Source organism: Phoenix dactylifera, chromosome 3 (assembly GCF_051530095.1).
Source record: "Phoenix dactylifera cultivar Ajwa chromosome 3, Ajwa_hap1_PhDact_Kaust_v1.1, whole genome shotgun sequence".
Taxonomy (NCBI): Eukaryota; Viridiplantae; Streptophyta; class Magnoliopsida; order Arecales; family Arecaceae; genus Phoenix; species Phoenix dactylifera.
Window position 1 is genome coordinate 44,232,478 of NC_143192.1, and position 27,744 is coordinate 44,260,221.

Here is a 27,744-nt window from a genome sequence, read left to right on the forward strand (position 1 = left end):
TTTTTGTTGTATTCTACTATATATGAGGGCTCAATTTGTATATAAAGCACATTAGTTCTATGGACAGAAATCATATTTTCAATATAATTTTTTTAAAATACTTACATATTATTTATAGGTGCACTCTAAAATTACACAGCTGAATCAATTATATATATATATATATATATATATATATATATATATATATATATATATATATATATATATATATATATATATATATATAAAAGAGAATCAATTGTTATTCAATATCGCGGAACTTGGATGACTCACCAGGCAGTTTTGGGAACCACAAAACCATAAGCCTGACAGAAGCGACGTACCACCCTAGGAGGCTAAACCATTTATATTACTGTTTTAATAAGCTCACTGAGATAAAAAAAAATAATAAGGGTATTATCTAATAGATAGCGCTCTCTCTCTCTCTCTCACACACACACACCCCCGCACACATACAAAGTTCAGTGTATATATAATTAAACATTAAAAAAGGAGTGATGATTTTAATTATCTTAGTATTAAGAGTCATAGAATAGGGTCAATTTTCTAGTCTACCAAAAAGAAGGTTCAACAACAAAGCTAGTTTTTATTGTATGGCCCTCGTGTATCTTCCATATGGAGGAGATATATGCAGGTATAGTTTCTTCTTTTTCTTTTTGATACACGTAGGTATAGTTTATTAACTTGAACTACTTTCAACGGTAAATCTTATCAAAGCCCCACAATCGCGGCGTTGAAGGACCAAATTAAAATGACATGAAAGGAATTTAAAAATCAATTTTAGTGTTTGCAAACATCTTTAAAAAGCTTATAGCCTCAGGACCACGGGTATTCGTTTCAAAGTAATATTTGGCTTTTGATACTAATTTCTATGATTATGAGCTGCAACTGTGGATGGAAGAAGGTGCAAATTGGTAGCTACATGCATCAAATCGAAATTAAAAGCAAATAAGTGGCAATTAGAGGGAGAGGCAGCATACCACAATATGCTTCACAAGCCAAAGCTAATAAATCAATGTGTCACTCTTTTTACTAATCATTATGGCACTAATAATCTTTCCCACCCAATCTTGTAATGACCTCGTCATGGTTGGATCATTTTGAGAGAGGGGGTTCATCCATGGCCCAAGTCCTCTTTATCCCTATTGGGTCCTCCACGACCTTAGCAACCCTTGGTGATGAGTCCACAGGACTAATAAAAATTTGTGGCGCACAATGAGCCTAAATCTTAAGGTGAGTTCCTAACATTATGTTCTCCATATATTAATAAATCAAAAAACCAATAGGCATGACCTTCTTTTACCCCCAGGTTAGGCTGAATCTCCCATACACAACCCCACCAACAAGTAGGAGGTTTTCATCTAAGAGTTAAACTTGGACACCCATCCTTGACCTCCATGATCCACTTAGTCTATTAACAACTATTGACGAGATACAGAAAAACCAATTGTCGTCCCTCTTGCAACAATTGGATTTATCCTAATGGAGCGGCAGGCTGACTTTTAAAGGTTTTGGCCTACCTTGTGTGCATAACATCTAGCATCGTCTAAATTTAATTGTCTTATAACTTAGAAAATAGCATTATTTTCATGCTAGTACAATGATTTCGATTGTTTTCATGCTAGATTTGAACCATAAGACAACATATTACCAAAGAAAGATACTTGAATAAGAAGTTTCTCTCTAGATTGATTTAAAAGATATGTATGTATGTATGTATTCTGATTTTTTTTTTTTTTTGAAGAGGGGTGGGGGGAGGATAAAAAAGGCTTCTTAGCTGATAATTGTTAGCTTAGTTGGCTAGCACCTTACCTCTAAGAACTTCTCTTGAAGATCTAGCACAAACTGTTGATATTACTAAAAAAAAATATATTTAAGCAGGAGCCTATGGCTTAGAAAATTATCTAGAATTTTCTTTTTCTACCTAAACTAGTATCTACAATATTAAATATAGAGCTAGATACCTTCACATTTGCAGGGAGAATAACTTCTTTACACAGTAGCAGTAAACCCAGGTCCATCCAATCCAAATCTCATTCTGACTTAAACTCTGATCCAACCGAAATCTTAGTTCATCTGAGCTAATCTAGTTTATCCTAATTTGAGGGCCAAATATAGTACATGAGCCTACTTAGCCTCTAATTCTATACTTGCATGCAAATTCAACCATTCATGAACCTAATATAGGATTGGACAAAGCTTAGATATCATTGGATCCTCTAATATCTTCATCCCACGACCCCATACTCTCTTATCATGAAGCAACTCCCCTCTTAACCATCATTATTTTCTTAGAAATACTAGCTAAGTGGCATCCCAAGAGACCTCCACCACATTGTTCTTTCTTAACTAACTTGATTCCATTTTCAGTCTACTTTTGCCCTGTATCCAACTTCTCACATGCTCCCTTCCTTCCATCTAATTTTAGCCCCAATAAATGACAAATATAAATATTTCTCTTGTAACCAACTTTATCCATTAGATGCCACATCCTTGACATGTATTAGTTCAATTTTGGTGCCTCCTTTTTGGCCATCAAATACTCCCCCAACGTCTTAACCCTAAACCCTTTGGCTAGAACAAATAATTTTCATATCACTGCCAATATTAACCTACATCATTATATCACTCACCTCTCTCTTACAATATTGTAATTATCCGTTCACCCTCCACTTCCTCTATCCTTATGAGGAGAAGATCTATTTAAATTTATCCATCTAGTTTTCCTCGTTACTATTAAATCAAACTCTCTTCCCTAATCCTCCTGTCCTCACCATTAGATCAAACTTTCTTCTATAATCCGAACCCTTCTCCTTTTTCTCTAATATACCATTCCAAAAGAGCACAACTAAATAGACATACCCTCTTTAAATCTTGATCATCTACCTCTTCAATTCTCTCCTCACACCATTTAGCTAATAAAGACTTGCCACATTTTCACCATAATTCTTAGATTTTTAGGATTGAATTGTGAACCATCGACTAATCTATCCTATTTATACAATCTTATCCCTGCAAATTAAGGAGCATGAACTAAAAAAACATGCTCTCCCTTCATCTCAATTCTCCATTTATATCACCTCACATGTCTTCCTTTAAACCCAAGAGCTAATATAATTAAGCCACTCAATCTCCCTTTCCTAGCCTTGGGATTTAGGGGTAATCTAATGTGATGATCCCTAGGAGAGGTTACCTTACATCCCTCTCCCAAGAAACTCTTCTCCGAGAGGGAGACTAAGTTAAGGAGAGAAATTTAGTAGGAGAAAGAGATTTAGGATAACTTCTTCCTAGCTCAGTCTCTCTCTTCTAGCTGAGTCCTGTTCCTTTGGCCTGTGTTTCTACACTTGTCATGGTTAGTATATCATAGCCGAATACTGTTTGATCTAGCAGGGAACATGTGATTTCTATGTGTATTGATCTTTAGTCTCATCCATATGGCACTTGTAATATTTAGGTTGCCGAGATTAGGTGTAAAGAACTTTGTATAGAGGTAAAGATTCAGATTTCAATAAAAATCCAACAAATTATAGGTTGTAGAATCATTAAATTATTTATATTTTTTGCAAGCAGCAAGTGAAGAAGAGATAAGAATAATAAACAGTAGCAAACATGCCATCAATAACAACAATTGGTGTCATCAGTTTGTTATTTATGAAAGCAAAAACTAGTCTGCTAGATCATTTTCTTCCCAATAGATACGCATAGCCTGAAACCGGTCGAGGTGCACTGCCACCATCCTTTTCACCCCCTAATTTATTCGCAGAACCATTCCCTTGCTCAAATAGGCATTAGATTTGGAAATAAGCTTCAAAAAACAAGACCAAACTGATTATCACTTTCTAAATATACACTTAGAAAGCTTTAAGAGTCCAGCATGCAAATCGACTCTCAGACCATGGATTTCTTTCCCCTATAATACAATATGTTTAAAAAAATTCCAAAAACATAGGATACTAGAGAAAAAGGAATCATATCGCTGTTCACCTCCTCTTGCTTAAATGCACAGAAGCGCTTCACATGATCGAACTCCGATCTATCGATGCTTTTCCATACATACACGCACGGCAAGTGCCAAACACTAGTAGTAGCAATGCCACTCATCAAGCTCTCCAAAGCCCTTCTCGTTTCAATTCATTTGCTATTATTTGCAGCTCGAAAATTGTAGACGTTGGACTCCTCTACAACCTGTTTAGCCCAACAAGATGAGGCATCGTGATCGTTACGGACCGGCCCAAACCCATCCTGCTCTAATAAGTAGACTCGCGACAAGCGAACTCCAAGCCCCGACCGCGGCCTTCCGCTCCGTCTCTGTCTCTCTCTCTCTCCCCCTCTCAAGAATGGAGAAAAAGTCCGAGGAAGAGCAGCGAGCGAGCCAGGAGCAGAACAAGAAGAAGGGCGTCATAAGGATCCCCTCGTACCAAGAGGTCTTCGGGGGAGGCACCTCCTCCTCGTCCGCTCCTCAGCCTTACAACCCTCCCCCTCCACCGTCCTTCTCTCAAGCCTTCTCTTTCATCAAAGCCTCCGAGTTCTACACCCCTCCTCCGACTTCCGACCCCTCTCCCAGGTGAGCTCCCCTCCCTAGTCCCTCCCTCCACGTTTCTCTTCACCCCCCGATCCTAACCTTTCTCCTCTTTCAAGGCACGTCGCTGCCGAGCCCCAGGCTTCTGCAACGCCAACGCTGCCGGCGGGGGCGGCGGCTTCGTCTTCTTCCGGTTCTGCTCCTTCGTCGTTCTATTCTTCGGCGATTGCGTCGGCTCAGAACCGGAACGCAATTCTTGTTAGCCATCGGCAGGTGGGTGACCTTTCTTTCTTGATTTTTGAAGGCCTAATTGGGAGATTTTTTTTTTTTTAAAAGTTTGTTTGCTCGCTTGTTTTGCGCGCAGAGGGGGAATCCGTTGCTTAAGCATATCAGGAACGTGCGGTGGGCGTTCGCGGATGTTGTTTGTGACTACTTGCTAGGACAGAGCACCTGTGCTCTTTATATTAGGTATAAGCACATTTGCTACTGGTTTTTCCCCCTTCTGATGCTCTCTTTCTTCCTTTCTTTGTTATTGGGTTATTTTCTACATCCTTTTTTTCCAAGAAGTAAAATAGAGATATTGCCTTTGTTTGAGGATCATGGATATGCGGTTGTTGGCCTATAATCTCTTCTCTGGTTTGGTTGTCAGAAAATTATGTTTGAGTAATTGCGCACAGAAAATGTAACCATTAGCTTCTCTGTATTTCCTGAAACAAAGGGAGATAAGCTGAAAACTACCCAGTCAAAGGCATGTTCCATGGGAGATGCTATTGTTGGAGCACGATTCAGCCTTCCCTATCTACAGTACGATAAACTGGTTTATTGCTGCTTTAACATGCCATTAAGCTTCCCCTCTGTCCAGATATAACTTAAATTACCTTTCAAAAAGAAAAAAAAAATCAAGCCTTGTCCTGACTTATTTGGGTTGGCTTTATGAAGTCTTATTGCGAATCATTCTTGATGTTGGTTATCTCCGAAGTAACTCCAAATTTTTTGTTACCCTTTTTCACAATCTCATTTATGTTAGCCTAAATCTTACCTTCTGTTTCTAGTCTCATAAACAAATTTCATGCACCTCTCCTTACCATGACTTTTGTTGCAAATGTCTGTACCATTTGAATCCGTTCTTTACCGCTTTATCCTCAATTAGTGCGACTTCTATGCCTCTTCTATTATAATCCTTGCCAACTATCATCTTCGTAGTCTAATCACCTTACATTTGATTCATACAACATTGTAGAACTTATTTTTGTTCAGTAAGTTTTTTTTTCTTGAGCTGACAAGGACTGCATTAGTCAAATAACATTGCATACGCATGTCTGCACTTCAACTATCCAACTATTCTTCTATAAATATTTTCTTATCAATCACTTTTGTGTCCAGTAAATCTGATATAGTTGAACCAAACATAGGAAGGCCTTTGCGGCGATAAGCGTTACTGAGGCTTGTTTTAATTATTGTTTCCATCAAAATTTTGTTCTATATACTCTGTCTTTGTCTTTATATTTTTTTAGGCCATAATATTATAAAGCCTTTTTTTTTAATTTCAGTTTATCATTTAGTTTTATGCTCTCTGATATTATCATTATATCTTCTATGAATAATATGGTCCATTTTCTTAAATATTAGTAGTAAGTGCACTTATGTCTAATGTGGAGTTTAGTGCTATCGTTGGTTGGTCCTACATTAAATATTAGTTGCTTGAATCTGTTCATATCACTATCTTTTGCTATTCTTACATGGATATGGATATCTCTATTGTTAGTATGCTTCTTTCATCTCTCTTCTCTTTAATTGAGTTCACCGATATATGCAGTCTCCGCTATCATCTTCTTCATCCAGACTACTTATATTATCGAATAAGAGAGTTGCAGAAGAATTTTAAGCTCCGTGTTGTTTTGTGCCATGTTGATGTGGTAAGCTCCACTAATTGCGAGAAGCCCTCCTTATTCCATTTAGGACATTTTTCACCTTTTCTGCTTGGGCTGATTAAAATTACTTGGATTCTTAGAAGTTACTGTCAAAGATTAGCAGTCTATTTTTTCCGTTCTTTCATTCAGTTCTTTTCCTTTTAAGATCAGTTTTCATTGCTCTTAGTTTTTCAGGAAGATGTTGTCAAACCATTGCTTGAAGTCACAAGGACAGCAATGCTGCATGACTGCACTCTTTTATGTGGTTGGAGGTATCATATCCTTTATTTATTTGATAATGTCGTATATGTTGGAAGCCTATTACCTATATTTATCATGTTGTAAACAAGGAAGCTTTTTGTTACAGTTTGGAACTAATGTTTGACTTGGACTGCAAATTATTTTCTCAATAAGAAAATTAAAAGTTGTCTCAGCTTGGGAGAGCTTAAATTATTTTCCAAGCAAGGGTATTTTTGTACTCTATTTTACCAACAAGGCTGAGTCACTTTGATGTTGTTAAAGGTTCTCAAGGCGCTTAGGCAAGGCGAGGAAACCTCTAAGCGCCTCCACAATCCCAAAACAAGGTGCGTTTACCAAGGCGACACCTAGGAGAGTGCTTGCGATAGCAAGAGGTGCTCAAGCAAGCGCCTCTCCAATGTCCGGCACTGTTCTTCCTATCCAGTTCTCTCATTCTCTTAGAACTATGTTAATTTTATTGTGATGTTGATTTTGTTCTATTGGAGCCCTTGTAAATAAAGGGCTACTCTAGGATGTTCGGTGGTTTACTCCTTTGCATTGTGTTGTTTAAAAATATGTTTTCATGTTTTGGGAAGTGGTGTTTTGCCATTATGCTGGAACTTTGAAGCTATTTTAAGATATCTAATGGTTTAATTTTACTAACCTCGGTTAAAAAACATGTTATGCGAAGTGGTATTTTGATGTGATATTTTGAAAGATGTGAAACATGATATCTAATATTTATGATGGTCATGACTTAGGCTATTGAAACTTGAGTAATTAATCTTATATATTTGTATTGTTCAGATACAAATAGTATTTATTTCTAGTGCCATTATTGAACTTTTGATAAATTAGTGCCTTGCTTTCTTGAGGTAAGTGCCTTTTTGGCATCTGGCACCTTGGTAGTATGGGGCCTTGTTGACTGAAGGGCACCCTTTGCTTTTGACATCCTTTAGTCAATATCTTGGAATATACATGATAAATAATATATGCACGATAAAGCCTGAGACATGCCGCTCAATTTTTTGCTCTCCTACCTCTTCCTAAATTCATTGTTTATGGTATCAGGAATTACTGATAGGATACCAGAAATTAACCTGCACCTAATTTTGTCTATTTGATAATCTGTTTATCCTTTTATACCATTCATGTGTGTCAAGGAAAAATCTGATGTTAGGAATCTTTCATTCTTTGGTCTCCTATCCGAAATTGTCCACCTGTCTGACATCATCCTTTACCCTTCACCATCCAAGTAGGGATTGGCATTGTACAGGTATGTAGGAAGTAAAGTCGTTTCTATTTGTTATAATCATTGTTAATTAAATAGTTATGCTTTTTTAATTTGTAAAAGCATGCAGGAACAATCAAAGCCATTGCTGTTGTGTCTGAAGATATCTTCCTAGGTTTTGCATGGATATCTAGAGCTGCAAAAATATCATCACTTTGTTTACAATCTATTTTTGGTATTTAATGCTATGTCCATATATCCTATGTTGTGTATTGTTTTCCTGTAAAGTACGGGATACAATTAAAATAGTTGAGAAATACCTTCAGGCTTCAACCTTGACTACCTTTTCTTTCTTTTCTAGCCTGGAAGAATGTGGTCGGTACTTGGAGACAATTAAAGTTTATGAAAACAAACCTGCAGACAGCATTCGTGAACAGATGGATACTGATTATTTATCACGGGTATCTATTTTTAAGGACCACTTCTATCAAGCGTTGATACATTTCTTCTGGATGGATTGCTTATGTGCTGAACGAAATCAATTATTCTAGGATAACTAAAATTGATTAAAAAATAGCTGTATTTAGTTGAACCTATTTCTTTGCAACAAATGAGACATTTTATTTTGAAAATCTAACTGGTGATAACCTTCTCATTCAACTACTTCTATGATCCCAGTCACATCAGTGAAGGTTTATTTTGTTTTTTAACCTAAGGGAGTCGGTCATTTTGTTTTTTCTCAAAAAATCAGATTGTTTCAGTTCTTAAACCATGAAAGTTATCTAATAATCTTTTTAATCATATTATCAAGGGATTTATTAAATGATTAGTAACTGAGCTTCCCGTAACTAATATTAGACCTTTAAAATATTGTATACTTTTACTCGAAACCATTTATACTTGCTTTACTTAAATTTCTTAAACTTTTGCAGCTGACTCATGCACTTACAACTGTTCGACATGTTAACAAGACTGATGTAGTTACACTTGGTTCAGCTTTTGGGGTAAGCCTGGATCATGTTAATCTGTTTCCTGAAAGAAATGCTGCATCTTTTAATTTCAGTTCTTCCTAGTGTCATAGATGCATATGTCAACCACTTTTTTAACCATGAATTTGTTTACCTGTCTAGGACTAGCTTTTGTCTTCTGTTCCTTTTTTTTTCTTTAGAGCTTCTCTGTGCAAGCCTTGAAAAAATTCATTCTTAATAATATTGCATGTTCATTATTCAGCGAATTTTCCTACATGTTGCAGTCACTTTCACATATTATGGATGCTTCTATGGAAGATTTGGCTCGTTGCCCAGGCATCGGTGAGCGTAAGGTATTTGTCCCATTTGGTGGTCCATGTGTTTGTTGTACATGCATATAGCTTTTTCAAAAAAGATTTACCAATTTTCTTTTAATTATGTTGAAGTTTTCAAGAATGCTCTAACTCCTTACTCTTTTGAATCAGCTTACGTCTTGGTTCATTTTACTTAGCTTTCACCTGCCTGCTGTTTTAATCACAGCAAAAGATAGTGTTGGGTTTGTGTTTATGTAACCCCGGAAATATTTTAAGCATGTGCTTCTTTATAATCGAGCATTCTGTTGCTTTTGATTGGAATGATTTGCAAAGAATTTATAGTGCTGACTACATATGAAAGGGCTATATTTTTTGTTAGTTGGTTGATATTGTTACTCGGAAAATTTGAGTGTTATATATGGAGTGTACATGAATCTTTCATGGTTCTCTTTGTTCAGTATTAGGCATACAGCATTTTGTTGGATCTATTTTCAAAAAGTTCAGCTTCAAGGGTGTGAAGTACATGGCTGCAACATTCCTACCCCCCTCCTCCTAGGTCTTGCTGGATTTCAGTTAAACCTTAATTTAATTTTAATTGATTTTTCCATTTAAATAATGTCATTTTTCTACATATGCCATTTCCATATATAGTCTATTATTCACTGACACTAGGCCTTCAATTTTAGAGCCCTAAGAAATGAGGGTTTGAGGATATCATTTGTGTCTGCCTCAGAATGATAGAATAATATCACAACATTATGTTACTAGTTTCACTGTTGAGGCTTGATCATATGCCACAAGATTAGAGGTTGTGGTTGCAAAAGCAACTATACTTAAGATGTGGTTTCAGGATTTTGATATTGCTTGAGTAAGGGACAAGATCTGATACTACACAATGGGTCTACATGTCCTCTCCTACTTCGGGATTGATTAATATATAATCTGGAGAAGTATTTAAAGAAGAAAGCATAAGTGTAATGAGGAAGGGGAAGAGAGAACAAGTGGGAAATCAGCATCAGGCAAAACTGTCACTTGTATGTAGAATTGGCATTATTAACTTATAGAAGAATGGCCGGTTGTCTTCCTCTTTGAAAATCAGCACTGAAATGTCATCAAACTCTTCTGAAATTGGCACCGCATGGTTGGTGAAGAGTTAGTACTCCACCAAGAGAATAATGAGCACTTCAAAATAATTTCAACTTTAGTTAAATTGTTTAAGGATGAGTAAAAGAGTTATTTATAGTTTCTATGGTTTCCCAAATGACCTGGGAGTCTTAGAATCCCTAGTAACTCCTAACAAATTAATAAAGACTCAAAAGGCAGTCATACAGCCAAAAGTGTCATCTATGCTGGTGTAATGGCCAGACATAAATTTTAGCAGTTATTGTAGTGCTTCTACTAAAATGGTCATATCTCCTCTTTCCAGTCTCCAATTCATGTGCTTCTTGAGCTGTTTGAAAACTTATTCAGTACGCTATCTAATGGTCATGGTGCCTTTAAATTTGTCATGAGATCTTGCCTTTAAATTCATCAGGACATATTCATCATTATGCAATTTTTTGGTTGCATGTTCTAAACCAACAACTGTTAGACTCTTTTGAGTCAACTGTCCAAATGATTAATTCTACTGTTGTAAGGAGTCATGATCGAATGCAACAGGGTCAAAAAACTGATAAATTATGACTAAATTGAGTCGATTTCGAACTAATAATTGAGTGTATTTCCACTTAGTCTTACAAAGTTGCAAGGCATCAAGGCCATCTCTGGTCTCCCTAGTTCTGTCATACTCATACCCAATGAGGATTCACTGTTATATAACAAGACAGTTTAGGTAAGGCGGATTTTGTGCCCCATCTATTGCATGTCATAAAAAAAGAGATGTTCATAACCTTATAGAACAACCGGAAACTACTTCTGTGACTTGCTAGCTTTGCAAATGGAGAACCTCAGAGTATTAAGATACAACAACTCACGGCACACACCTTTGCCACGTGTTCAGGAGCTCCAAATCATACACCTTTTTTAGGTGTTGGTTTCTGAGAACTACTAGCTGTCATAAAATTGTCTGACTGTCGTAATTGAGCCCATATTCGTGACTGTCAAAAGATCAACTTTAGATGTAACATGCGAGTATCTTTTGTCTATTTATGGACTCCTTTTTTTCTTGGGGGTAATCGATCTAGTTGTAGATGACTTTAAGGTTCGTCATTTTCAACTTTTCCACTGCTTTTTTCTAACTCTGATATCTTTGCTTGCTGCATTGTGTAAATTAGCGTTTCAGCCTTCTCATCCATTTCCAAGCAAATATTTGGTCATAAACAATCTACAAATATAACTTAGATTGCTAGTTCTTGTCCAGGGTTAGATCAGTTGTACTAATTGTGATTCTTGTCTGTGAGACTGAGTTTTTTTAATAAACTATGTCTTTGAGAAGATCCTTAATGCCTGATTTTCAGCGGTTGCATAGTTATATGCTGTGTGCCTTTTAAAATTCAATTTCTTAAAGAAGGCGCCAGCGCAGTCTGCTGGTAAGCCTATTGGTGGTGCGCAGGCAAATAAAAATTTTTCTTACATTTCCGTATGCAGCTTCACTCTATAGAAATCAATAAATTTGATAAATACTTACCATGATCTACCCACTCAGAGCTTCTGATGAAACTGCCATACTGCCAGATGCAAGTTTTTATCGGTTATATGGCTTTTATTATCTGACTCTTTCTCTGAAATTGGTTGACAAAAATTATGATCTAAAGCTATTTGCTGCCTGCTCAAAAATTCCGATCACATGCCAGAAATGCATGCTTGCAAATGTGGATTATATGGATTCATTATCTGAATTTCCTTCTGAGTAAAAGCTAATAAAGATTTTGATTTAGTTTTTTGCTGTAACTTTTTGCTTTTTTGGACCCTGATCCAATTCACGCGGTAAAACTTCAAACTCCTCATTGCAGGTGAAGCGCCTGTATGATACCTTCCACGAACCATTTAAGCGAGTTTCCAGTCGGCCTACTATTGCTGTGCCAGAAACTCCCATCAAGGACAAGAATTCTGAAGAATCTATTCCAACAGATATTGCTGTGGAAGTTGAGGGGAAAAACTCTGATTCATCAAAAGCTGAAAAGGAATCCAGTCTTGATGTGAGATCAGCCCTGACTGCTGCCTTCGACAAATATGCAGAAAGAGTCCGCAAACGGGACCGGAAGAGTGAACTGTTTGAGCCAGGGGAAGGTAGCAGCAGCGGCAGCGTAGCCCCAAAAGATGCAGAAGCATAGAATAGGACGATCAACATAGGCAACTGATTAATGAACTTAGGATTATGGATGAGGGCTGAATACTCTCATTGAGCATGCCTTCTACAGGTAGAATCATTGGTGGAAAGAGAGTTGATACACATGGTGTATTCGCAAGTTTCTTTCACTAGATTAAGTCACTATTTTTTAGGCTTCATTTTTCAGAGGTAGTAATTGATTTTACTTTTATGCTTATGATATTTTTGGCCAGATCTAAGTTATGCCATTTTTACGCCCCTGGCAAATGAGCAAACTTTTGATAAACTAACTTGAGTTCGACTTGAAATTTGGGCTTGCTTGAGATAGGCTTGAATTTATTTTATATATAATATTACTATTACTATTATTTATACAAATAATTATTTTTATAATGATTTATGATAAATTAATGTAGATTGTGCAATATTCCAACTACAACATTAAAAATACAATCATAATTATTACTCTAAATTATTTAAATGAAAGAGTTGAGCTTTAGTAATTTTAAACTGAGTGGATTGCTTGAACAAGTTTGTTCATAGCTCGGGCCGCTCGATTACAAAACAGAGAGATAACTAGGCTCTGGCTTGGTTGCATCTCTACTGTAAAGTGGAGCATTTTCATTCCCCAAAGACTTCTCCAAGTATGCTGAATATCATATAAAATGGCTAGAGCATGTAGAAGCATGAAAATACTGGTGAATTAGCAATCTTAAAAATGTTGCTAATTAAGTACGGATGTAATAATCAACTGAGAAATCTATTCCCATAAAGTGAGGCAAGCGAACACAACATTTTAATGTGATGAACAGCGTCATTCTTTGCTGGATGCCTTGACATGGTTGAGGCCATCCGACTTGCTGTACTTGGTAAAGCTACTCCGTGAGAAGGATTTGACCGAGTCTTGTGGTGCTTGCTTTCCTCAATCACTGATGGCATCAGAAATCTAGTTGGAAGCTTTTTAATCATTTGATCACCTGCATCACCAATGTGATGAAATGGTTTATCAGAGATGCATATAGGGGCAGTCATCACCGGTCAATTCCGGTGTAACCACGGGATATCATATCAAACAACGGCTTCACTCCCATAATAGAAATTCACCTGCCTCAATATCCTAACTGCCATTTTTACCACTTTGTTGTTGTCACTAAAGTTACAAAGTGAAGTTAGCCACGATTCCAACAATTGCTAATTAAGAGTTGAAGACAAGAAAGTAGGATGATGTATTGTAACATAACTTCGACCATACCAATGTAGAAGAGGTTGGTAGATCCAGGAGCAACTAATAATGCAGAGAATCATCATAATCGATTCAAGACTTTATATACATTACCAACAGATATTATTAAGCAACAATCTGTTAGTGCCACTTCCAAAACATCAGTTTCCAGGCTTCACTTCATGACCTAATCACTAGCATGCTGGGTCGAGGCGCATCAAATTAATTTGGAGCACTGATATCTCTACAGGCAAATGTCCACATCTCATACAACACCAATTTGTAAATGAACAGGTGTCTACCCTTCTCCAAACACACAGTAAGGAAATAGATTATGCAAAACAAAATTGAAATTTTTTAATAAATTCCCTCCTGCCTAAATCCTGCTGTTCTTCGAGTGTCATCCCTTCTCTTACAACCACGTTGCCAGTATATTTATAAACTAATATAAACAAGCCATAGACAAAATGGTGAACCATTTTTAGGGTACTGATCATGGAAGTAGCCAACAAGATGAACAATAAATATAGCATTTGGGTAGGAATTTTTATGACCAGCACACCTTCAAAACATGATAATTCTCAACCCATGAGAATGTTGACCATCTCCAAAGGTGGGTGAATCAGCTGCTTCGTATCCAAGACTACAATTCCTGAGAGTGCAATATCCACATGTTATGATTCTGAAAGGTCAAGGCATCACAGTTTAAAAAACCTTCAGAATGGTTTAAAAACAGACTAAGAGTCCTGGGCTTCTGATTGGCTGTTGACAATATGAGATACAAGCTTAGAAATCTCCAAGATGGCATTCTGGACCTGATCATCATCCTGCTCTCTGTGCCTAGACCATGGCAGAGATTGCAGCCCGAATCTGTATTCACTTGTTCGTTTTGCCTTTCTAGATGCAGATAATGCATTCACCAGGTCTGACTGTGTCAATGCCCTTGGTCTCTGAAGCATACAACAAATGGATTGGGGTAAATCATTTGTTACAATCATGCAATAAAGTTGGCAAATAGAATAGTTAACAGGTGACGAACAATTTCACTAGAGAACTGAAACAGAACAGACCTAAATAGATAACTTGAAATCCTTAGAAAAAGCCCGATAACCCCTCTCTCTCTATCTCCCTATCTCTCTCATTCTTTTGCCAAACTAGATTTCATTACTTAATCATTAAAAATTATCAAAACACTATTTAATTTCAAGATATTGACACTTTTGAACAGTTAAGCAAATAATCAAAATGGAAAAAAGCAACTTTGATTTTTACGTTCGTCACACAGAACATCTGGGTAGAAATGCTAATCGCAAAACTAAAATACATCCTTACATTTGGTTGCTTTCCCTTCTTTTCATCTTCTAACAAGTCCCTAACAGGGAAGTAGGCTGCTTGCTTGCAGACTTCAAGTATATCAGAACCAGTAAAACCATCACAGAGGCTGGCAATGTATTCATAATCCACGTCTTCAATCCTTTCACCCTTTAAGATAACCTTCAATATTTTTGCTCTCTCACTTTGATCAGGCATACCAATTTCAAAGGCCTGGGTGAAACGCCTAAGTATCGCCTCATCTAGTTCTGATGGGCGGTTTGTGGCAGCAAGAACCATCACACGTGCATTTTCTGCAATAACAAAAAGTTAGCATCTGTAAAAAATTCATAGCCTATTCCGGACCCATTTGGAAAATTATGAAGAATCCAAACCTACAACTAATTGAAAATGAAATAAGAAAAAAAAAAGAAGAAAAAGAAAAAAAAAGTGACAGGCCTGTTTTCTTCATGGTGATGTAGTATCATTGCGCCAAAATTCTGATTCACCTCTCTCTCTCTCTCTTTTATCTTGAGCTTTTTTAGGACTTCTAGGATGGTCTGCTTAAGACTATGAAGAATTGCATATAAGGAATATAGTAGTTCATGTGATTTTTAAGAGATGGTACAAAGAAGAGTTTACATCTTTTAGGGCCTGTTTGGAAACTTCCTGCCTCATCAGACAGGATCAGTTGGAGAGGAGTGCCAGGGAAGAGGCAGAGTGGGAGAGCAGGAGGGTGAACACAGCTGTGAGGCCTGATCCGTGAAGGTTCAAGAAAAACCACCTCTTGATTGTGCGGAGATCCGACCCCCACGTTCACCCTCTTTCACTCTCCCGCCAGCTCCCTCCTTGCCTTCCCTCGCACTCCCCCTTTCCAGCTGATCCTGCTGGATCTGATAGGAAGTTTCTAAACATGCCCTTAAAGTTGCATATTCTCCTATTCTTCATTATTCAACAATTAGTTTTTTTGGGTTCTGGTGCATAACTTTATGATACACTACCTCCATATATAGTATGAATCCAACAATCTGAATATTGAAATTCTCCAACATACTCATAAATTTACTCACATAAGTCTATCCACCAATAATAAACTTTGTCAGGAAGCACAGAAACTATACATTATGACATGAGAGATGACAGATCATGACCATACAAATATTGGATGGGAAGTGTCATTACCCACTTAGCATTTGATTCATGTTTGTATCTAGACTTCCGACAACAAATTGATTCAATGCTACAAGCGAATCTTTTAACATCAATCATCCAATAGGATATACCTCTTAAAAAGAGAGCTTCATATCCTCCCAATAGGCTACTCTGACAACATTCTCATTGAACACATGCCTCAATGGCATTACCTAATTCATCTATACCAGCCGTCGAATTGGTGGAGGACATCCACAATCCTTATGGGGTGAGGAGGCACCAGGTAGTCATTGCTCAACGTATCTAATAATTAGGTGGGAGTGCCCAGAGGGCAAAAGTGAATTAGTAATCCTAGAGATCCAGTTTTCTTTCTTGTTCAGGATCAGATGGTAATAAACACGTGGAAATGATATGCAAAATACTGCAGTAAACAATTGACCTAGACAAGTACATAATTACTTCAGAAAATAAACAAATATTGCGAGGTATCTTGGTCAAATAAGCTACCCAGGACCTAGCCTAAGATTTGAAAAACCCAAGAACTACGTCCCATTTTTCCTTTAATTGAACTGTAGGCTATCATCAAAATGTCACTACCTCTTTTTTTTCTAAAAAACCTTCATGGCATCCATCTTAGTGCGACTCATTTTGCAAAATCATGTTAATGATGATTGCATGCATAGGCAATTTGACAAATATTACCAATATTGAGCCCAATAGTCATGCAAAATCATGTCAAAGTTTCTCAAGTACATTACAAAGTATAAAATACACAAATTCTTTATCAAATTGCACATGAACTTCTTCACCGGTCAGAATAAAGATAAATTGTATTAAACATATCTAGCGAACATCAACAAAAACAAAACATATTTATCTAGTAAAACTTTATCAAAAGATACTCAAGTGAACTTCTGGTGTGAAAAATGCAGACGATAAATTGTCACGGACACTTTCTTTTCTAAAAACACCTTCAAGCCATCCATCTTAGTGTGATTCATTTTGCAAAACATGTTAATGAGGATTGCATGCATAAGCAATTTAATGAATAATACCATGTTGAGCATTGTCTTGAAAAATCATATGAAAGTTTCTCAAGTATATTACAAAGCATAAAATATGCAAATTCTTTACCAAATTGCACATGAACCTTTTCATCAATCAAAATAACGATAAACAGTCTAAACATATCTACTGAACATCAACAAAAACACAACATATTTATCTAGTAAAACTTTATCAAAAGACGTCCAAGTGAACTTCTAGTATAAAAAAAATGCACACTTTACAAATGGCACATCATAAAACAATTAAAAGAAATAACATGTCGATCTCCCCAAATCAAGGTTCGCCAAACTGTGCTGAACCAGCTGGTTCGGGACATATGAAATGGACCAATCAGTTACTAGCATAGTTCGGCCAATCGAATTGTGACACTATAAATTCCTCTCGCGAAGCCCTCTCTAGCTCTCCTAATACCCTCAAAGCCCTCGCTTCCCCTCTCCTGCCTCCTCTTCCGGCTTCTGCCTCCTGACAATGCTGTTAGACAACATCTTGTCCTTGTTTGACAATGACTCTCTCTCTTCATCCCCACCACCGGATCAAGAGCTATCGGACAACTTGAAGCCCTCGAAGCCCTCATCTCCCCTTGAAGCCCTCTCCCGCCTCCTCCTCCTCCTCCGACCTTGGTTGTCTGACTATGCCATCCAACAACATCTCATCCCTGTTCAATGATGACGATAACAATAATATCCCGGCTACAAACAAGTACCGTATAAAACTAGTCGCTGGCCAGTACGACTCTTAGTTTGACGAACCTTGCTTCGGATATTAACAAAAGAAAATGCTTCTAACACTAATTTCATAAATTCCTTTAAAAAATTCTATGTATTAGAATAAGTGACACAAGGAAGAGATTAAAGTTATCAACTCAAGCATGGACTGGACAATGACCCTATGGTCACACCATTCCTTTGGTTGAAAGATGTTCCTGGTTCGAGCCTTGGGAGGCGATGCCTATTTCTAAACTTGGCTAATTTAATACAAGCGGGCCTTCTAGCCTTCCTTGCTCTTCTCATTAAAAAAATGAAGACGTAAAAGAGATACTTGCTTAGTTTTTAACCATCCCAAGATACTGATTGCAAAATTAAGACCGATGCCTTAGGTCTTTACAGAAATGGGTGGATTAACCAATAAAATACTATTAAATTAGATACAATGAGTCCAACCTGAGTGAGTTGGTATAGATTTAGGCTAACCAAGACATAAGACAAGCACCACATTTTCCAAATCTATCTCAACTTCACCTGATGAGGAGCTCAACCACTCAACTCCAATCATATCTAACGATTTCCAACTTATATGAAAGAGGTATCAGATATTGTCAAACAAAAGCAAGGCATGGCTCAAAAAAGAGAATGGTGGTGTGAGATAAGAAGTACCTAGCGGCTGAAGGCAGGCATCTTTGTTGAGGATGAGCCAAGGGCTTGAGATGCAAAGATGATTAGAGAAAGACAAGTGAGAACAAGAAGAATATGAAAGACATACATGAATTGCCATCTCTTCTCCATATTTACCATTAAATTTCTTTCTTCCTATCCAGCTGCAAACCTCTTACACATCACTAATCTCAGTGCCTCATTGATGTTCCTTGCTTGTGGATATGTGTTAAGCACATCTAGGATTTCTTCAATATCTCAAGTAAAATCCCAAGAAAACATTGAGAAAATTCGATTTGGGCCTCAGTAGAATGATTTAACAAGCCATGGATATCAAGGGGGCATAGTTTATATATGAATTATTGCAAAAATAGGTAACCTTGTGATATGATCCATATGCATTAAAAAATTACATGGTGAGTTGTAAATATACAGAATGCAGCAAAGCTCGCACGAATAATTCCTTGAATCACTACATCCCTTGACAAGAGAACATGAAGAATGGCCAACTTAAAATATCTTTCTAAAGAAGCACACTTTAGTTCGATCATTTACCTCTTGGTTAGAAACTAGGTTCGTAATCTTGGTATCAGACTTATACCAGTACTATTTTGGTACAGTGTCGGTACGCCTAGTATAGAGATTGGTTTGGAGTACCAATACTCAGTACACCCCCTGAACTGGCATTGGTACGCTATGGTACACCTAACATGTACCAGTACAGATTGGTATAACATACCATGGTTCACAATATAGTTATGCATACTTGCATAATTCATGCAATAAGGTAAATTATCTACAGAAAAATGGCTTCAGCATGAGCTCATGCTAGAATTAATCCTCCGAATTCCATTATACTACAATATACAAATAAGAATCTTACAATGCCCAAGGTCATTTTAAGAAAGAAACCAAGATAAATCAAGATGGTAACATGTATAAAGTTCCCCTGAGTCTTTAATAACTGAATGTCAAGATCATTTGACAGTAAATTATGGAATAGTTTGTGAAACAAGAAGATGCAGATGTGAAAATTTTGAAAAATATAGGATCAATGATTTAAGTACTTACGGTCTGTGGTGAAGCCATCCCACAAAGACATAAACTCAGTTTTCATGTTGGTTAAAGCTTCATGATCTGTTGTGCGCCGCTGTCCCAAGAAACTATCAACTTCATCAACAAAAACAATAGCAGGCTGGAGCTTATAAGCCAGAGTGAATACAGCAGCCACTGCAGAAAATCCAGTGAAATGCCTTTCAGGTATGGCTATAGTGAAAACGTAGTTATGATATTGAATAACACGAGTACAAAAGTCCCATAGAGGAGCCCATCAAGATTTTTGCTTCTGTATCCACAGAATTACAGGCATATCAAGAATTATGAGAAATCGTGTCTCCACTTCATAGGCACCAATATAAAAAGACCATCGATCAGGCAATCCAACAAGAGGATAGGAAGCCAGTTTCATGCATGTAAACCAATTATTAGTCCTTTTCAGGAGGCCAAAAAAACATAACAACAAAGCGGTCCAATGGCAAACTGAAAGTAACAACAATTGGTCGCATCTATATCAGAAGCTTTCAGAAGAAGAAAATGCTTAACAGATTCTGAAGTTGCCAGACCTCTTCTTAGCTATTACCATGCTATATGATTCAGTAATTCCTTGAGTCTACTATGGTTTCTTAATTGAAGTTCTCTAGTAGACACACAACCTTCTCATATCTGTTACACTTAAGCCTAGCAATTATAATGCATTGTTACATGTTGGAATTCTTCATTAACCAACTTAAAGTGCAACCATACCAATAAGCTTAAGGGAATCTTTCTTGACAATAATGGAACAGAAATATATGTGTAAACAGAAAACAGGTTTTGGTTATCCTTCCACTTGAGCATAACCAAAGACATCAGCACCAATAGCAAATGTTCCTGTAATATCAAATCAAAAAGTCCAAAATGACAAATCTATCTAGTCATTACTAATAAGCTTCCCCAGACCTTTTGTTTCATTTGAAAGGCTTCGCTTGATTCTACAATTTAACCAAACTTAATTCTGTCGGATGCTCCATCAGCCGGTGCTTGAAAGACCTTGATATTTATCTATATGAGCAGTCAAAGCTAGCAAAATAATAAGTATAAAATGGGCCATGAAGGAAGAAAAGTAAGCGAACTGCAGCTTTGGATATATCTGAAATTAGAAAAGTCCGTTCAATAGTCCAAAGATCAAGCATGTAAAAAGTAATACCCAGTGGTAACAGCAATAATAAAGGTCACAACATGCCTTCGACTTATAATGCTTACACACATTGACTGATAAAGACAGATTTTCCTTTATTAGCATGTTTCAACGTAAATGAACATTAAATTTATCAGAAGCCTAGTTCCACAAGCCTGGTTCATCTGATAATATCATGTTTGACAATTTCGCTAGAGATTCTAAAGTAAAGTCCGCCGTATCGGTGGCGGCCCGGACCGGTACATACCGGCCCCATACCGGTTCCGTACCAATCCGTACCAGTTCGTACCGGTCTCATACCGGTTCTCCAATGATAAGCTACCGATACCGGATTTCACGTTGATCCAGTATCGGTCTCAAGCCGGACCGGTACGTACTGGCCCGTACCGGCCGGTACAGCAGACCATGTTCTAAAGTCTGATCATAATGTATGCAAAAATATACATGATTTTACACAAACAGTGATAATTACATGATTTCTATTTATCTAAGAAATATTATTAGCATTTCCAGATAAAAAAGATTATTCACATACTGAACTCGGAAGTGTTCCGGGGTGGATTGGAAAGGGGCATAGCAAAGTGAAATACTAATATTTTAAGACTGTGCTTCCAGTTAATGGCATCATTAATAACAATGTATAATTGCATTATGGAAATATTAGTAAAAAAAATATGAGCAAGAAGCATAGCATTAGATGAGTCCTGAGGCTTAGAATCTAATTTCAATTTTACTCTATTGTTGTAATTAAATACAGCCATATATATTTGATGCCATAACTTGAAAAATATGAATTCTATCTTAACCTAAAGAAATATGATACTAGGATTCTTCAGTGAGATATGTATTTTTAATATCTTTCATGCACCAAACAGGCGTCAATTCAACCGAGTTATGATGGCCTAAGAGGAATGCAACAGGACTGCAGACTTAAATGTCTTTTTTTTTTCTCTCTTAATGATAATTTGTTTACAGCTTTGATCAATGGTTAAAATGGAGGCTTGATTTCTTAAGGTTTGAGTGACAAAGTTTCAAGGACAAAGCCACAACTCAGCAGATAGAATATGGATAATGAAAGAACTTTGCTTCCTTCTTTATGCATCTTTCTGTCCCCTTGCAATTTCTTTTCCTTTTGCATAAATTTTCAATCAACTGAGGCAATAAGGAATCATCTTGATGTGAAAAGGTTCACCCTGAATCATGGATTTAACCCCAGATAGCTTGTTTACATGAATATCTGAAACAATATTCAGAATTTTTTATCAAAATCCAGACTGAAATATATTTTCTAACCATAATATTGTCACCACTCCACAACTATATAACAGCAAGTGAAATTCCAAAGGAGATGCTTCATCCTATGCTGAGGTTCTGGCAACTAGGTCATATCAGCATATCACTTAAGCTATAAATCAGCAGCATCATCGAACCTTCACTTCCCACAATACTTTCTTCAGTATATAGCCTACAAAATGCATGGACAAGCTATCAAACCATCTTGGTAAGCCCAATGATACCCCAAAAATGGAAAGGTATGGTGGCTCAATGTCTATTTGTGCCCTGAACTTTGAGTGAAAATCTTCATCGTCTGCAGAAAACCATATCTTTTTCCACCTTTTCTCTCTTAGGAGAGAATGCATTGCTAGGAAAGAAATGAGGAATCTATCTTTTTATATGATTCCTAAAATCACTTAATTTTCTGACTATAGTTCAACAGATGAGGTACATATAGTCACATTAAGATTTTTTTTTTTTCTGATATGAAGACAACACATACAAAAAAGCAATGATTTTAAGCTATTGAAACTTTGATGAAACTTTCAAAAAAGGGAAAAACGAACATGCAAACAAATAATATACCTTCAGTCGCATAGATGTACGATGTGATGATTTACTCATGTACTTGGATCACAGATCATGAGATGCATCAAGTGAATCGGTTTATATGTTGAAGATTTTACAATATATCAACAAAGTATATACCAATTAATGCCAACTCTCTTTTGTAACAAAAGTTCAATATTTATATAACCAGTTGACCATTACATATATGATTCAGACTTACCAAGTTTCTGAGCATCACCAAACCATTTACTCATCAGATTAGAGATCCTCACATTGATAAAAACAGCTCCAGACTCTTTGGCTATAGCCTTTGCAAGCATTGTCTTTCCAGTTCCTGGAGGTCCATACAACAAAACTCCTTTCTGTGGACTAAGAAGCTTTCCATGGGCAAACAGTTCAGGTCGTCGTAGAGGAAGTATGACCAATTCAAATAAAGCTTGCTTAATATTTTCCAGGCCTCCAATAGACTCGAACTCCACATCAATATGGTCAGGATTTATAACATCGCAGGCTATTACGTCCTGCATTTCGATGCAAAATATCAGAAAGCATAGATCACAAATTCATACTAATTTAAGAAATTTACTTTCATTTGGATATTGTAGCACTAGCAATAAATTCACAAAACTTTAGATGTAGATCAAGATATAATTGATAGTGTCAGACAAGTCCTTGAAAGGCTCCTTCAAGCCATTTTATCCAACATACAACAGATTATGGAATGACTCAAAGTGAAGTCTTGTAACACTCAACCATCAAAGAAGAGGCCTGGTGAAGTGATCAAACTGGAGGCATCATTTCATTGTATGGCAGAATAGTTTCAAATTGAAAATATCAGTTTCAGTGGCGTCGGACCACCTCAAAGGAAGCATGCTTGACATCTTGCTGTAAAACCATGGAGACTAGGATGCAGTCCACATTCTAACGACAAAAATAGTCTCTCTCAATAAGCTATGCTCCCTTCTATCTAACTGTCTTTAGCAATGCATACCTTGCAATGGTTAATCATGCCATCAATTCAATAGGGGCAACAGGGAAGTCTACTTCTGCCTCTGTTGGAGAACAGAAAATTTCATCCATGAAAAATCAAGGAGAAAGCCTTAGATACAAAGCAATGAAGAGATAGGACTTTCAAGTTGTAACAAAAAGAAGGAGAAAAAGAAAAAAAATGCTAATATTGGCCCAAAGACTAGGTGAGAAAGGTAGAAAAATGATATGACGCCGACAAACAATCATAAAAAAATATGTCAAATTATGCAACAGACCCAAATTTGATATTAGTGAATGTTAGGGCATCCCTTGTCTTGAAATAACACCAAAGATGCCATTTATGTGAATTCTTGGTGGATCAAGATCTACAAAGCTGAACCTAAATAGTTGGGACAAAACTAGATGACTATAGTTATAGTTGTGGTAAAGGTCTACAGTTTCGATACCAAGTACCATATCCATGAAGCTGAGCTGTCCCAAATCGAATGATTCAAGATGTACTGAATTCGGGATGGTTTGGCCAATCAATCTAGTTTGCTTTTTTATTTTTTTTTAAAAAATAAAACCCCTCTAGGTCCCTCTCTCTCTCAACTCTCCCTTTCTTCCTCTCCCAATCTCTCGATTTTCCTCTCCCTCTCTTCCTATCTCTCAATTCGAGCTTTCTCTCCTCTCACCCTCTCTCTTGATGCTTCGCCACCACCAGACCAGCTATGATCATGCCAATGCTGATGCGATGATGACCGCAACTAGAGCTAAGATTTCGGATCCATGCAAAAATGCCAGCATTTCCATCTTTAGCCGTGATGAAAATCCTCCTTGTCGTCTTTAGCCCCTATCTTCTTCCGGATCGGCACCTCCATCGAGCCGAGTGAGTCCCTCCCTCCCACTCTCCTTCTCCCTCTCCCTCCCTCTAGTTCTGATACACGTCGAGCATCCATATTGGTGCCTTCATCAGGCCAGGTGAGTCGCCACGCTCTCTCCTCCTTCTCCCCCTCCCCTTTGGTTTTGGCACACATCAGGCCTCCAAATCGATGCCTCCGTTGTGCCCGAGTGAGTCCCCCCTTTCCCTCCTCCCTCTTCCTCTCCCTCGCTCTAGTTCTAGTATGCATTAGCCTCTGAATCGGCGTCTCCATTGGGCCAAGTGAGTCCCCTCTCTAGCTCTCTTCCCTCCCTCTCCCTCTTCCTCTCTCCAACTCTATTTCTGGTACGTATTAGGACATCACAGTATGTATTGGTACTTAATCAACATGGTTCGGTATCGACACTTGGTACAAAAATATATACCGGTTTGTTATAGATACAACATTGTTTGATTTTTTTTTCCTTTCTTATTTTTAAGGATTATTTTGACAATTTATGGATTTTTGAAAGTACTTAGTGTACATTTTAAGCACCCAATTAAATCTCGGTTATTGTTCTAAGTACCCAATTAAGGTTTATGGATGTTCAAAGTACCTACAAAGTGTCTATCCACACACAACGAAAATTAACAAGCGCTTAACTCTTTCTTTTTTCCGAGCACTAGGCTTGCTTTTGGGGCTTGTATATGGGTGTTTGAAGCAAGGTTGGCCAAACCGATACGAATCGGACAATTCGAGCCATACCGAGCTAAACTGATCGAGAATTAGAACAGCTAGGATGGTCAAATCAGTATGGCTCTTTAAAATCTAACGAGCCCTTCCGTTCGACTTTTTAAAGGCTCATGATGCCCTCATTCCGCCTTTTAAAGGCCTTCAAGACGTCGCCGCACATACCAAGCCCCCCAACCTCCCCGAAAGCCCCCTAAGAAGGTCCTCTCTCTCTCACCCTCCCTCCCTCTCTCTCTCCCCCTCCATGGTTGTTTCTTATCATGCACTGCTCTGCTTATCATGCGCCTATCCCATGAGAAGGACCCCATGCCTCCCGTCTCACCCTCTAGGGAAGAGGGCCTTCTCTAGAATCCTTTTCTATCAGGCTTTGATGGGTTAGAGGGGTGGAGGGTTCGAACCCCTTTGGTGCTTTCTGCCATCTCCATGATGAAGAAAAGGCAGAGGAAGAGGCCGAGTGTGAGCAACGGAAAGAATACGAGATGCTTTCTCTCCCTCTATGTCCCTCCCTTCCTCTCTCCCTCTCTCTACCCACTTCTCCCTCTTCCCCTCTCATTTCTTGTTTTGGTATGTCTGAGAATGGCATGGTATGGATCCATACCGTGCTAGTCACTGGCTAGTATGAGTCTTGGTATCAATTCGGTGAACTTTTATTTGACGTTAATTTGCTAGAAATGCAAAATTTACTGTTCACATGCAATACCCTCGCCTTCTCTCTTGCAATAACCTCATTATAGGGCATGCAGAATGAGGTTATTCAAGATTCTCCTGCCCAAGAGGCACTATTCTTATGAAAGGCAGCAAATATAAAAGCATATGCTCCTTAAAACCCTTTAAAACAGAAAAGGAACCTCAATCAGAAACAAAAACTAGTTACATTTTCATCATACATAGACCATTTGAAACAACAACTTTGACTCTCTCTTGCAAAAACTTCATTATAGGACATGCAGAATAGGTTATTCAAGATCCTCCAACCCAGCAGGCATTAATTATTCAGTTGCTACAAACTTAAAACTTCCGTACCCTATTAAAACTCTCGCTCTTTATAAAATATAGCATCTTCATATATCATCAAGCTAACCTAAAGACACGAATAGAATAAAGTCATCGGTGCGATTTTGTAAATCAAGTTATGGTACCCGATGTTACAGAACCCTAAAACAGGAACTTGAAATTTAACCTGCCTACTAGAGCTTCTTGAGAAGAAAGAAACAATGAAAAAACTTATGAAACCCTAACACGAATAGAATAAAGCCATCGATGCGATTTTGTAAATCAAGTTATGGTATCCGATGTCGCAGAATCCTAAAACAGGAACTTGAACTTTAACCTGCCTACTAGAGCTTCTTGAGAAAGAAAGAAACAATGAAAAAACTTATGAAACCCTAACACGAATAGAATAAAGCCATCGATGCGATTTTGTAAATCAAGTTATGGTATCCGATGTCGCAGAATCCGAAAACAGGAACTTGAACTTTAACCTGCCTTCTTGAGCTTCTTGAGAAAGAAAGAAACAATGAAAAAACTTATGAAACCCTAAATCATAAAAAACGTCAGACTTCTCTAGAATAACAAATAAGAAATCAAGATCGACATGCCCAAATGCAACTCAAGGGTTTTCAGTTGGGAACTCGATAGGTTTCCTTTCCATCGCCAACTAATTTCAAAAGGCAACAAGAAAACAAGAGTAACCCTAATCAATCATCAATGGAACAGGAGTTCCCAGAAAGAGACATCGCCACGCCAAAAACTGGACGCGGCGTCAGTGACGCTGTGTACCTCGTATTGATTGGTCTGGATCATGGGGCGGCCGAGGCGCTTGGCGATCTCCTTCTTCTGCTCGAGGGCCTTCTTAGACGCGGCGCGGTTGGGATCGAGCTGGCGGAGGCCGGCGAAGAGGACAAGGCAGCTGAGCGCGGCACTTGCGGCGTAGAGGACAAGCTCCTGGACGAACCTCGTCTCCGACGCCCCCATCTCGCTTACCCTCGTGTCTGGAAGTCGGCGGAGCTGGTCGTCGTCTAGCGAGGGCGAGGGCAGTTCTTGGTAATTTGGGGGAAATAAAAGAGGAGAGAACTTGGCGTTCAAGAATCAAGAAGATTGGGGAAGAAGGCCAAACTCTGAGGCTTGGGTTTTCTTTTTCCTTTTAACAAAAGCAAAAAATAAAACTAATTAATTCTTTACGGTCCAGATCACCAGTCCTAACTCCTACATGGCACGGCGGGGGACCGTCTTACGTAGCAGTCCAATATTGGAGCGTCATACTCAGAACGAGCTCCAGCCACGAATATATATATAATATTTTTTATTTTATAATATATATTATTAATTTATATATTTTAACATATAATAAATATTATATATGATTAAAGTTCGTATTCGAGCTCAAACTTGAGTTTGAATTCGACTTAGTTGATATCTGTTGAGTTGAGTTCGGGTTTGGAGATCAAGGCTCGATCATTTTAAGTTGAGTTTCGGGTTCGAATATTTTGAATCAAATTGAACTTGAGCTTC

At 37.7% G+C, this 27,744-nt stretch overlaps 2 protein-coding genes across 8 annotated transcripts; one reads left to right on the top strand and one right to left on the bottom strand.

Moving 5' to 3' along the window:
• Window positions 1-4,257: 4,257 nt before the first annotated feature.
• On the top strand, window positions 4,258-12,736 carry ERCC1 (nucleotide repair protein). 2 transcript variants are annotated; one of them, XM_088718584.1, is made up of 9 exons: window positions 4,258-4,567; window positions 4,642-4,795; window positions 4,887-4,990; window positions 6,339-6,438; window positions 6,628-6,704; window positions 8,262-8,361; window positions 8,833-8,904; window positions 9,153-9,221; window positions 9,354-9,616. In XM_088718584.1, exons 1-9 carry the CDS (start codon window positions 4,341-4,343, stop codon window positions 9,438-9,440), a joined length of 990 nt encoding a protein of 329 aa, XP_088574710.1. In that variant the 5' UTR covers window positions 4,258-4,340; the 3' UTR covers window positions 9,441-9,616. The 2 variants fall into 2 exon arrangements, with proteins under 2 accessions (XP_088574710.1, XP_008803935.3); XM_008805713.6 differs by lacking the exon at window positions 9,354-9,616 and adding an exon at window positions 12,134-12,736 and having other exon boundaries at window positions 4,261-4,567.
• Window positions 12,737-13,127: 391 nt separating this feature from the next.
• Window positions 13,128-27,460, bottom strand: LOC103717365 (uncharacterized). Of its 6 annotated transcripts, none has more exons than XR_001879995.3 (7): window positions 27,013-27,460; window positions 22,875-23,175; window positions 19,645-19,803; window positions 15,005-15,297; window positions 14,488-14,622; window positions 14,235-14,324; window positions 13,128-13,427 (listed from the first exon to the last, which is right to left on the bottom strand). XR_001879995.3 is itself a non-coding variant. In XM_017845247.4 (6 exons), exons 1-6 carry the CDS (start codon window positions 27,205-27,207, stop codon window positions 14,316-14,318), a joined length of 1,092 nt encoding a protein of 363 aa, XP_017700736.3. In that variant the 5' UTR covers window positions 27,208-27,460; the 3' UTR covers window positions 14,005-14,315. The 6 variants fall into 6 exon arrangements, 3 of the variants coding, with proteins under 3 accessions (XP_017700736.3, XP_089785829.1, XP_017700734.3); XR_001879994.5 differs by having other exon boundaries at window positions 14,411-14,622; window positions 27,013-27,459; XR_001879993.5 differs by having other exon boundaries at window positions 14,235-14,622; window positions 27,013-27,458.
• Window positions 27,461-27,744: the final 284 nt, after the last annotated feature.